This window comes from Malus domestica, chromosome 10, assembly GCF_042453785.1.
Source record: "Malus domestica chromosome 10, GDT2T_hap1".
Lineage (NCBI taxonomy): Eukaryota > Viridiplantae > Streptophyta > Magnoliopsida > Rosales > Rosaceae > Malus > Malus domestica.
Genome location: NC_091670.1, coordinates 9,068,510 through 9,081,712, shown reverse-complemented (window position 1 = coordinate 9,081,712; position 13,203 = coordinate 9,068,510). Strand labels below are relative to the sequence as shown.

The window sequence follows — 13,203 nt, the reverse complement described above, 5'->3', positions numbered from 1 at the left end:
CACAAGTTTGCAACCCCAATCCCCATGACGTGTGAGCTCCTATATATCCCCACTGCCATTTATCCATATGTGACCTTTATATACATATCCCACAATTAACTGTTTCCCTACACACACACACATATATATACTTCAAACACAAATTGCAGTACATACGTAAAAACTCATTATAATCTGAACTTCTTCTTCAACCTCATTTCGCTTTCTAGTACTGGAAATCATGGAAGATGACAATATGAGAGCATTCGACATGGGGGCGCTAAGAACAAGTCTCCCACAAAAGTAAGAACACATTGTTTTCTCTAAATTTTCCATTTTGAGTTCGCATTTTTAATGTTTTGGTTTCTCAAAGAACGCATTGTTTTCTCTAGATTTTCCATTTTGATTTTCGCATTTTTAATGTTTCGGTTTCTCGAGGGAACATTTTTAACGGTTACATTTTATGTGGTACATTGCGTGCACAGATTATGTATGTGTCGAATGCAACGCACCAGATGTACACAAATTTGTTCTAATACGTGCATGGGTTAATAGAAAATATTTTTTATATTTCAAACTTGGTTTATTGCACATGTTTGTTTCTCAGCAGGAGAGGGTTGTCAAGGTACTACTCAGGGAAATCAAGATCATTTACGTGCATGGCCGATGTACGAAGCCTCGATGATCTGAAGAAACCAGAAAATCCCGATGCGAAAAAGAGGAAGAAACATTCTGAGAGGAAGAACTTCCCCATTCCAGCATACCCTCCTTATCCATGTCGAAGAGTTTCTAGCACCACGCAATGTACTGCACCCTGCGTTGGTGTATGAATAATATAAATCAACTGACGAACAGGAAAAGCACAATAACATTCTTTTCTGCAATACTTTGCTGCTTTCCAAAATCTCAAGAGGTGCCGATTTCGAATATCGTTCTAAGGAGTGGTTTTTGGAGGATCTAGCTGCGGAAGAACCAGGAAGGAAGAGCTAGTTTTTCCTTTCTCCCATATTGTGTAAATATCAAAGTACTAATTTAAACATATGCATGTATTAGATCTTATTTCTTATTTAATTTTGGTTTTTGTTTTTGTTTTCGATACAGAAAACAGACTTGTGTAATTGTATCTGTGCTAGAACTTGGTTTGGTGTAATATCTTTGTGATGAAATTAAACAATTTCAAAAATCTAATGTCACATTTTGTTTTCAATTGTTGATGCCAAAAAAACTTAGAGATAAAGTGGTCATGTGGAGATGATATAGACAGTGATAGATGCGGAGCACAACACGTACGTGGTTGGGCTACATTCATAGAGTTATGGTAGTGATCATTAAGAAGGCTGTAGTGTTTACATAATATAATGTCGGTTTAACTCATAATAGTCATTAGTGGAATCTAAATGGGGATTAAGGACCTTAAATGTGGAAAAGGAGACTCCTACAAATGAAGGGAGTCCCTATTGGAAGTAGTTATTCGTACCCACGGGTCAACAAAATATAGGATAGTTTGGTAGTCGAGAAAATTCTAATTAAGTAGAGAGAAAAAATCTTGAGAAATCTGTTATAGTTTATTTTAATCAATCAATGATAATTAGATTGATATTCTTTTATATATAAGATAATGGCACTATCCAAGCATTCTTGTGTGGCAATTGATTTCCTATTAGAATGTGGCTGAGTATTTAAACATCAAACACTATCAACACCTACCACAAGCTGAAAGGTGTGGCACGCAACTTCATGTTGGATTTGAGAAATTTAAATCGATCAATGGGAGGAAGGTTTGGTGAAGACATCAGCCAGTCGAATCATAAAACATGATAGCCTGAATAGTCTTACCACAAAGTAACTTGCGTACAAGGGGAAAGCCGACCTCAATATGCTTTGTACTAGAGTGATAAACAAGATTTGCAGAAAGAGCCAGAGCTCAAATATTATATCACAAAACATAGAAGTGAAACAAAGAGGAAGAATTGTAATCCTTACACACACTACAAATCCAAATATTCTCAATGAAGTAATAGCAAGAGCTTTCTAGTTTGATGATCTGATTCTGTACACTAAGATTAGGAGTAACATGATTCGTGGCATCAGTCAGTATTAGCAAGCCAGCCAGTATGTTTTTGCAAGGAGTAGGATTGGAAATGGTGGCCAGAACAATTTTTTTTTTTTTAACAATAGTGTTAGTGAGTAAAATTATTGTTGTACGTGGTTGGGGAGGGGGGGGGACGAGAGATCAGTGGGGATCGAACCCGCATTAGTGATAGACATGATTGTTTTCTACCATTGCGGTAAAGCACCATTTGCATCTACACAACAACTAAGAAAGTTTTTTAATAAAAAGTTTAACCCTCTATATTAGATAGAGTGAAATAATATGCCCTACATTTTGTATTTTTTAGCAAGCTCCTTCATCCTGTCCACGTCTTCTAATTGCTAAATAGCCAGAGGTCGCTTGGTCTCGTGACTTATTGTAGTTTTCTTTCTTTTCTCGGGCTTTTTGCCACTTTGTTTAAAAAACATAATATGACCTACATGACACCAATATGGTGCAAAAAGCTTTCGAGTCTTGCGTAAATTAATCAATTAACTTTATGAAATGGTAAATAGTGTAACAATTCGCAACTTCGGAATAATAAAGGGTCAATATTTAAAATAAAAGGGTGCAAATGTGATTTACCTTGAGGAGAACGATAATATTAATAGGTTAAATAAATTAAAGAGAAACCGAAAAAATTCATAGAACTAATTAATTAGAATAACGTGGAGACCAAGCCAAAGACAGCTCATGCCACAATCTTGTGGAAAATTTGGCCTTTTTTGTCATATTGTTCTAAAAATTTCCACCTAGAGCCGTCCCGTCCCGATTAATTCCTAGACCTTTGAAAATTAAGAAAGGGCGCCTAGACCTGCTTATGTGTCCGCCTAGACTGCCTATGCACTAACTTAGGTCGCGACTCTCACTTAGACATAAAATTGATACCTTTCATTTTGCATTTTATTTTTTTAATAAAATGTAAAAGACTTGTTGAATACTTGGATGAATACTCATTATATGATTGTTCCCTATATTATCAATATGTTCTAATACTTTGTAATATATATGTCATTTTATTTTGCAAATTAGGTATTCCAACACAATTATGTATTTTTTTAAGTATAAATAGATGCTTATTTATATGATATATAATAAAATTACTTAAATCCCCTAGGCTCCCGCCTAGACCCCGCCTAATCGCCTAGGCACTAGGCTCCAACCAAGCACCCTACTAACGCCTAATATCTTTTAGAACCTTGATTAAATATAAATCTAATTAATTGGATTTGTAGACCAATGATAAAAAGATCCAAAGGCAAAGACTTACCCGCAGCTTCAAAGAAAGTTCCTTTCGACGCATAAAAAGCCAATGAGTTTCCTCCAACTCCAAGTTTAGTTCATTTGATGAGATGGTCCACTATATCCTGGGTGACCATGCTGCATTCAAAGTCCTTTATATTGTCTCACATAATACTTTAATCATAGATGGAATTTACCATTCAAATTGGATATTGCTATTCACATATATATTTTTACCTCTCACATATTTTTATTAATTTTTGGTGATTTTCTTCAATTTTTTTTATCTGATGGTTGAAATTTGAGAAAAGTGCGTAAGATGTAAAAACGGATGTGTGGGTAGCACTACCCTTAATATTTTACATTAAAGATTTAGGGTTCTTTCACTAGTAGTACTTAAAATTAAATTTTATACTCAACTCAAAGCCTCATTTTGATTTATTCTGTTATAGTATCGGATTTGTTATTGCACTATAAATAATAAAGTTTTTTTTGTTAGGCAAGAGGATCAGTGAAAATCCAAGGCACACAAAAATGCATAAACATGATTATTTTTCACAACTATGATAAATTATTTTTTTATTTTTGAAAAAATGCTATTGAGTTTGTCCTCCAACGAAAAGGAAACAAAACACCAACATAATCCCACCGTTCAAGTCTCTTCCCCTAACATTCCATCTCGTCCATCCACGTGCAATATGCTGCCGGCTTCCATGCCTATATATAGACACCGCTGCCTCTATAATTATCTCATACGCAAATCACCGAAGCTTAATCATCGAACATTCCTTAGTTCCCAAGAAAGTCAGAAACCCTAAACCCCTTTTACCTTTTCGAGTTTTATTCTTCAGGTATGTTTGTTTTCGTCTCTTATTTTTTTATTTGTTTTTTGGGATGTGAATTGCATTGTGCATTCTCTGAGATTGATGCTAGGAATTAGAGTTTCTACTTTCTAGGGTTTTGCATACTTTTTCTGGATTTTGGTAGTGAAATTATCTATAATATGTTTGACTGAAATATTTAATTAGGATTACGCTTGTGAATTTTTATTTTCGTGACAAATCTAAAGCATGCATGAATAATTTGAATTATGTTTGTAGTGTTTTGATGTTCCTGGTCATTAGAGTTAGGGTTGTTCGTTGGAAGATTGGAAAAAAACCAAAAAAAACCCAGTTACGAGTTACGAGTCTGTCATGAGATGAATTATTTGAATTTATTTCGTGAGGCATGATGTATGCATTCTTCTATGCAAGACATTCTTGACTTCTGTGTATTCATGTTCTTAATCTGTTGGATCGGAGGCGTTGATTTCTTACGTGGTTTACGTGGATTGTCAGTTGAAGATTGCGATGTGAGGAAGGCTAACAAACAGTTATTGTTCTGTGTTGCAGTTTGCAGATTAATTTGTTTAGGTTCTCAATCAAAGCAAATTACATGATTGACCCAGACGTTCAGATCGCAACTACTGTTGACCCTCTAGCTGACACAGGAGATATATACGGCACGCCCCTAGCTCCTTTCGACCCTTTTAATGACCCTTTTAGAGACACCGAAGAGCCAGATGCGCTTGGAGCCAAGGAGTATGTGCATGTTCGAGTGCAGCAGAGGAATGGAAAGAAGTGCCTGACAATAGTTGAAGGGCTGAAGGAGGACCTGGACTTCAAGAAGAAGCCTAAGGATCTGAAAAGGGAGTTCTGCTGCAATGGCAATGTGGTTGAGGACAAAAAGCTCGGCAAGATAATTCAGCTCCAAGGCGATCAGCGCAACAAGGTGCTTCAGTTTCTTGTTGATGCTAATATTGCCGACAAGGAGCGGATCAAGATTCATGGTTTTTGAGGGCGCTTGGAGTTACTAGTAGTGTGCTGTTATTGTTTCTTCGATAGACTTCTCTCTCCTTGTAGGAGTTATATTTTGATGTTTGTTTCTGTTTGATGCTTTTTGGTAGTTGATGGGGATTTCAGATGATGAATGCTGTGAGACTTTATTATTAATAAATTTGCTTTTGTGTTTCAAAATCTGTTGTTTTTTGTGGTGAGAAATCTTCCCTTTTATAGTGTTGTACAACCGGTTATACCTAAGATTCGAGGCAAATGTAACACAAACTTACAAACCTATATGTAAATTGGAGCATATACAGTTGGTGCAAATTCAATGAGATGAGCAGCAGCAGTATTAGGCTTAATCTCCGCAAAACTGATAACTCAAAAGAAAGCTCATTCAACATTCAAAATACTAAATTCATACGAGCTCTCTATGTAATTGCTGTAAACAATTTGAGAGGTCCAAAATGTTGTAAACAAATCAGCTTCACATCACATGAGCTTTGAGTGGCATGCCAGAAATCCACAAATGAATCTCTCTTTTCCCCCACTTAAACGAATGGACAAAGGAGAACGCTAGCTACCTTCCCCTTTTGTTTTCCGCTTTATCGTACAACATGTGTGTATGTTTTAATAAAATAGTAGCTTGTGGTGTCTAACCGTGTTTTAATAAAATATAAACTTGTCGTGTCTAGCCATGTTATAACGAGAACATCAGTAGCATCACATGGCCAAGCTAGTTCCATGAAATCCTCATGTAGAAGATGCTGTTGCTTTAACATCTAAGTTGTATAATCCCCCCTCAAATTGCTAATATTAGTAGGTTTCACTCACTTTCATGTACAACCACACATATGAGCAATATTGCAAAAGGAACTCGAACATGTAACCTCAGATGCAACATGGGTGAACGCTCTACACCACTTTGAGTAACAAACCCTTGCCACTTTAAGTAACAAACCCCTGCCACTTCAGACGCCATTGTAAAAGGGGGCATAAGCACTTCTGGGGAGAAGCACATGAGAAGCAATTCCCCGTAAACTCACTTGGAAAATTACTTTCAAGCGATTTTACGAAAAATCACCTCACATGTTTTCGCTTTTCGCAACTCAAACCTAAATATTTTCCAAATCCATGGTGGAAACTTAATTCATGATGACATAAAAAGGAACTCCGAAATTCATGATTCACTAGTTTAGTCATTTCAGGGGCATTTTCTAAGTTATGGTTTTCAAGTTACAGGGCTAAAAATCTGTCAACTAAGTTAGGAAGAAGAAGACACATTACACTTACAACCACAGAAGAAGGGAAGCGAAAAGACTGCTTAATTTGTACCGGCTCGACCTAATAAACAGCAATTGAGCCAACCTCCCATAAAGAATCAGTGCTTCTCACTAATGGTACAAAATTAGAACTGAACTGACGCCTCCACATTAGAGATCCAAGGATGAACTATTGCAACTTTATCTTCTTGCTGGTGACTGAATCCCAATTATCAAATATGACAAGCTCATCGTCGTCATCAACAAGTTCCAATTTCTCGGGATTTCTTGTACTACTGCCAGCAACACTTGGTATATCTGGATTGACTGCCTCAGAAACCTCAGACAGTTTTCTCTTCCTTCCAGGAGTAGTTTCAACATCATCAGTCCTTTCAGCCTCCATAGATGATGATGCATTTGACGTGCTTCCAGCATTTGCAGTAGACTTCTTGTCATCCTGTGCCACCGCAGGAGATTGAGTCCAACCAGATAAAACCATTCCATCGGGTTCCTTCTCTTCATCAAACTCCTCTCTGCATGAAATCAAACTTGCATTAATAATCATGTAGATTACATGACAGTAAAGAATAAAATAGCATCATCACCCAACCCCTATTAAAAAATAAAAAATAAAAAAAAACGGCTACTAGATCAGAAAATGCTTCATGCAACCTCAATGGCATACTTGGTTAGGTTTCAGGGGGTGGGGGAGCCAATAATGGAAGAGAAGATAAATTGTAGGATGAAGGACATTAACTTCAACTAACACAGCTTCTGATTGCTTACTATCTCACAAAAATATTTCAGCTTATACAGCTGCGTGAAGCTTTATTTTTATAAACCATAACAGGAAAATTAGTTATTGCGAATGCTCATGTCTTAAAGTCATCCATCATTTTGTATGTGATGTTAAGAAGCAATTTTAATGATGCATAGGAGCTTGCAGATCAACTGGATAAAGAACCACCTGTGCTTAATATTGATCTTGCATGATAGTTCTTGCTGAAGATCCTCAATTGTCAGCATGGTCCCACTGGTAACTGGCGTAGGAAGCTCAGACAGCACCTGCAATTTTACGTAAAAACATTTTTTTTAAATCACACAAACAAGACACATGTACATGAGCAAGTCTTCCAGAAACAAAGGAAAAGAATTCATACCTTATCAAGGTTTGCTGCATAATTTGCAACCATGTCTTCGTCCAGGTCATCACCAACTTCATAAAGAAGGGCTGACCCATGCATAATGAGTGGCAAGCTCATCCCAAGCTTGGCTCTAACAATCTTTTCAACTACATCCCGCAACTTTGTGCAGTGAGTATTGATCTCAAGTGATAGTGGTGTCTGCTTACAATCATATTGCATTAGTGCATATCGCAATTCCACTTTAACTGTCAGCACAAAGATCCCACAAAGATGGAATTTAGAAAAGAACAATCAGTATACCTCTGAACAGACATAGCAGGACTTGTTAGGCTCAAATGGATCCACTGGCATGAGCAGCATTTTTCTTGCTGGATGTTCCAGACAATATGTCATCCTACATAGCCATTCGGATCAGGGTAGAATCAGACCACAAGGAAAAAAAAAATACAGCGTAGAACAAACCACTGGGAAGAAAAAAATAAAAGTAAAGCCGCTCCATTGCACTACAGGCTGGCTGAATGACCATCATCAATGACATACTGTTCAAATTTCAATTCCCTAATTGTTAAACTGGTATGACTTCAATCAAACAAATGGAAATTGAAAATGACTTAAAAGTAGGACCCACCCTTCCGATTACACCTATATGCAAGCCAACCAGTGCAAATAAAGCAATGCCAGAAATGTACTACCATCTCATGTTCCTGAATTATTCACATCAGAAGCAGTCAAAGAATTCTTTTCTTCCCTAAACCAATATATGATCATGGCTCTAGACTCATCGATGCACATCAACCAATTATAAGTGCATTTCTGTGTGGGTATGTGTGTCGATGCACAAGTGTATTTGTGTGCAGATACCAGAATTCAGTAAAAGATAATAGTGAAAACCAAGAAAAGAAATATTTTCTCTTCACCATTTTGAAATACAAAAATTCAGAATAGCAAATTATCTTGAAATAGAACACATTTTTTTAAAACGGTATCGAAAGAGAGAGAAGGAGAAAAAAAAAGCACTTTTTTTTATTTATTACAAGGGCAATCGCACGCACCTATAATTCTTTGTATCATTTTGCAGCACCTTTATTGCCTCAATGACAATCAACCCAGCAATAATAGCATTCGTTGTTGCAACAGCATGAACAATATTACCAGCAATGCCTTTGGCTTCAAAAAGGCTATGCAATGGGATTCCAAAAGAAGCAGCCCGTATATTTGCAGCAGAAGTAACAAATTCTACAGCTAGCTGATCATCTTTATCAAAAGTCATATTTCCAATCTCCTGCCACCAGTGCCCCCACACCCCGCAAAGATAACAAGAAACAAAAACGCAAAAAAAAGTTAAAAGAGTTCTGAGAACAAAATAAAAGTTATGAGTCCAGCTTGACATATGGAAAATAAATGGTTGTGCAATGACTTTCCTTACTACAAGAGTTTAAACTAACCTTCTGCCTTTTCAAGAAAAATAGTTTCAAAGCCTCAAGAAAGACTTTGGAATTTTCCATAAGGCTCCATATATCCTGTGGATTCTTCATTCCTAGAGATGCCATGGCAGATACTGAATATACATCATTGGATGCACCATTCTTTTCCATACTTCCATTCTGTTGACCGAGCCCATTAGGCATGACATCCCTACTATATATAGGCCTTGGTCTATTGCGGTTCTTCCATGTCTCCTCATTAGACAAAGCTTGCTCAATGTTATAACCAAATACATGATCATATATTCTTCTTCCATACTGCTCAATGTCTTCATCATTTCTATGTTCAAATACATCTTCAGCCTGTTCTGATGAGCTAGCACCATCACTAGAACGTACATTCAAATCATTTGCCTGATTCTTATCCCCAAACAACTTTGCAAAGAGAAGTTCCTTTGCCCATACGATACAGTGAACAAACTGCAAAATACAGATTATACAGTCAAAGTCTAGACCCATGGAGCAAGGGGTTATCTTGAACAATGATGAATATACCATTTTAATTTGTTGGAGGAAAATGATCATCGTCCAATCCGACTAAAACTTTGTTCCATGCAAACTGGCAAACCATATAATTTAGTTTTCTATTGTATATCTTTCAATATCATTTTTATGGCCCAAAACATCATTCACAAGCCATAGTGCTTATACCAATTTCACAACAATCGAATTGCAGCAGCAGCGGTAGTAGTAATTTCTGAGGAAAAAACTAAGCCCAGCTTAAATCTATTAACTATAAATGGTTTCCGTTTCTTGGTCCCCCCCCCCCCCCCAAAAAATGGATTCCTTTGTCTTTTATTACTCGTGTTGTTTTCTCTTCCAGATTATTCAAGTCTCCATGGTAGAATTAGAGATGTTTAATTCACAGGATATAAGTAACCAACTATCAAGAAAACTGATTTCCCAATACAAGCCACACACAGTTATTCAAAGACAACAACAACAAAAATAACTATCCATCAACAATACCTTTGATGGAGTACTGGTAATGGTACAGACAGGATAAGTTTTAGGAGCAGGTTTTGGCTGACATTCATAGCACTCTGTTTTTCCCTTCACATGTACAGTCACCTGATTTTAAAGAGTCAACAAATAAGTGAAAAGGGGAGGAAAGAACCTTCAAACAAAACCAACTGCACTGAAGCATTTTGCAAAACAAATAAAAGGACAAATGAAATAATAAAAATGATGCAGAAGTTTGAATATGCCGGTCAAATGCACTGATGGTTTTTTCCACCATGTGTTTCTAAAAAAACTATTAGTTTTACATAGTACATAATATATCTCTCCAAAACTACATCTAGCCACACTCAAAAAAGGACTTGAAACTATTTAACATCATGCAGAATAACATAATGTAAGACAGAAAATTCATATAGCTAACCCTGTACGATTGGAACAAGGGTAAAGATGATAATGATGACATAGATGATGATCAATGTAACATTTGATGACATAGATGATGATCAATGAAACATTTCTATGATAAACGATCACAGACAAACACATAATAAAGAATACTATAGGATCCTTAGCTGATGTAGTTATTCAATGAAGCACATGAATTCTTAGACAGGGAAAAGATAGTTCACTGCATGAACTCAGCTAAAGACATTCCATTATGAAACCCCTTCTGCAACTGCTATAAAGCACTGTCCAGATCAAAAACCAACATGCCAACTACGCATGAAGCAAAGAAATTACCTTTCCCGACCTAGACATCTTTGACATATGAAGATTGGCATCGCTAATAATGAAACCAGTTACAATTCTACAAAGCTCAAGTGATCTAAGATAAAAAAATATACACATACACACACCATACAAGGAACCAGAAACATAATGGACAGACAATAATTTATTAGATGCAATCAATTGACAGACCTAGTTCCAATGAAAAAAATTAGTTTCTTGCCAACCAACTCTAAAGCAATAACTCACCTGTCCAAGGAACCCAGTTGTCCCACTTTCAATCAAGGGAACATCAGCTGCCAAACACAGGCGATTCACATGTCGTCTAGCATCTAAGTTGTCAAGTCCATTCAAGACCACATTAAAGTTCTTAAAGAAGTCCACATTGAAGTCAGAATCCTTTACATTGGCATGGTATGAAGTTATGCTTATCTCAGGTCTAAATTTTAAGACAGCTTCCCGAGCAACCTGTTAAAAATATCCATGAAAATATCATACACTGCACACCTTTTCAAATAGAAAGCATAAGATAGATTAAACATACTTACTTTGGCTTTGGATTGCCCAACATGTGATTGTCGGAAGAGGAATTGTCTGTTGAGGTTACTCACTTCTATAGTGTCCATGTCAATCTGCAATTTGAGATAACCAACTGCACAAGTGAATAATAACCGAAAGAAACAAAGTAAACTTGCTCATTCTTGCATATACACAGAATCTGGAAAAAGAATTTGGATTATAATTTAATATCAATCCTCAGGTCATGAATTGAAAAATTCATATAGGGATCTATCCAAGTAGTGGTAAATATAACTCAAACGTCCACATCCAAACCCACTATACCATAAAAATGTGGCTTATAATTCATCTTTTTCAAGATTGGATATCATATACCCCATCAATTTGTTTAAATATATAGTTTTTCTTTCTTTTCGCTTATTAACCCTTTACACAAATTATAGGATTTCCACCACAAGCGTATGAAGCAATCAATGGACAGGACAGCAATGAAGGTACAAACTGAAAAATTAACAAACACTGAAGAAAAATGAATACTTATGAGTAGAACCACTTCAGGAATCGCCCTGACTGGCACTAGTCAGCTACTGTGTGTTATTATAAGTTCAAGTTAGAGGTTCGGTTAAAAATATTTCACTTGTTACTAAAATGAGCAAAAATCCCCAGACACACTCTAAGGTCTAAAGCCTTAGGTAAGAAGTTGCCACCACTTTGATTCCTGTAAAACATTTGGATCATTCTCTTCCAATTCTTTGATTAGCCAGATCCTAGATTCTTCTAAGAATGTCATAATTCTTAACAAAACATTAGAATAATCAACAATGACGATGATAATGAAAGAAGAACAAATACTAATTCAACATTTCATCACTTTTCATTCTAATTGACACATGATTAACTGTACAGAGAAGTCATTTTTAAAAAAGAAAAATTCAGAAGAAAATTGAACTAAATTTGGTACTAACAGAACTATTTTCCCTAATTAAAACCCTAAAAAAACAACACCTAAACTTCAATAAAAGAACATGATATGGGTATAACACATAATGAAAACCCTAGCAAACTAACAAAGAATTAAAAAAATAACAGAAACTCATCCCTTAAAATTCAACAGCAGAAGAGGGGGAGAGAGAGAGAAGCGCACAATATGAATGTCTTGGAAGCCAGAGAGAGCGAGAGTCTTGAGAAGCTCGCAGCCGATACCACCTGCCCCAACCATGAGCACTTTCGCGCCCTGCCAAAAAAAAAACCCAGAAACATTTTTCAAAAATTTAAACCCAAAACCCACTCAGAATTCGAGCAGGGAGAGACTTTCACAGTTGGGGTTAGGGTTTCAACAGAAATTTTGACAGTTGGGTGCTGCAGCAGTACCTTTACAGCGGCCAAGTGTTTCCGGGAAGCCATGAGAGTTGCAGAAGAAGCAGCTAGAGAGAGAAAGGGGAAGACTGCAACAGTGGATTGGACTTAATAGCACAGAGGGGGAGAGAGGTGGGTGGGCTTAGCTTTTAGATGGGTTTGTGGAAATCGAACAGGGGACGTGGGGGGAATCTTGGAATGGTGGGTTGTGGTCGTGGAGACCCAGGTGGGGAGGTTCGAGGAAGGAGGGCTGTCGAGGTTGAGAGCGCCTAAAACACAGCAAAAAGGTGAAAACTTCACAGCCTAAAAACCCCTCCCTCTCTTTCTCTCTCTAGGTTCTGTCTTTTGTGTGAGAGTAATGGAGGAGCGACGAGAGAGAGAGAGGGAGGGTGGTGCCCGTGGGCGGAGTTAATAAAGTTTGAGACTTTTGAGTCTCCCATCTCTTCTTCCTCTGCTCCCCATTTGGGTATGAGGGTTTTGTTTGACTCTTTTTTTTGGCCTACTTTGCTATGTCTAGGGGAAAATGGTAAAGGCATTTGGTCATCACAACATTGATTTTCCATTTGAATTTGGAAATCTAACAACTAGATGTATCCGTTTATGTCTTGTTTG

The 13,203-nt window shown here is 36.9% G+C and overlaps 2 protein-coding genes and 1 long non-coding RNA gene across 3 annotated transcripts; 2 read left to right on the top strand and 1 right to left on the bottom strand.

The window, feature by feature from the left end:
* The first annotated feature begins 99 nt into the window (after nt 1-99).
* LOC103445105 (uncharacterized) lies at nt 100-1,167 on the top strand. Its single transcript, XR_530745.4, has 2 exons — nt 100-282; nt 587-1,167. It is a non-coding gene; the product is annotated as an uncharacterized lncRNA (long non-coding RNA).
* A 2,904-nt stretch (nt 1,168-4,071) lies between these two features.
* LOC103445106 (protein translation factor SUI1 homolog 2-like) lies at nt 4,072-5,328 on the top strand. Its single transcript, XM_008384080.4, has 2 exons — nt 4,072-4,164; nt 4,705-5,328. Exon 2 carries the CDS (start codon nt 4,748-4,750, stop codon nt 5,147-5,149), a length of 402 nt encoding a protein of 133 aa, XP_008382302.1. The 5' UTR covers nt 4,072-4,164; nt 4,705-4,747; the 3' UTR covers nt 5,150-5,328.
* Nucleotides 5,329-6,312: 984 nt separating this feature from the next.
* Nucleotides 6,313-13,106, bottom strand: LOC103445107 (SUMO-activating enzyme subunit 2). Its single transcript, XM_008384081.4, has 11 exons — nt 12,607-13,106; nt 12,380-12,469; nt 11,265-11,348; nt 10,966-11,184; nt 9,994-10,095; nt 8,986-9,444; nt 8,593-8,822; nt 7,841-7,934; nt 7,556-7,738; nt 7,363-7,460; nt 6,313-6,928 (listed from the first exon to the last, which is right to left on the bottom strand). The coding sequence occupies exons 1-11, from the start codon at nt 12,637-12,639 to the stop codon at nt 6,586-6,588; spliced, it is 1,935 nt and encodes a 644-aa protein (XP_008382303.1). The 5' UTR covers nt 12,640-13,106; the 3' UTR covers nt 6,313-6,585.
* Nucleotides 13,107-13,203: the final 97 nt, after the last annotated feature.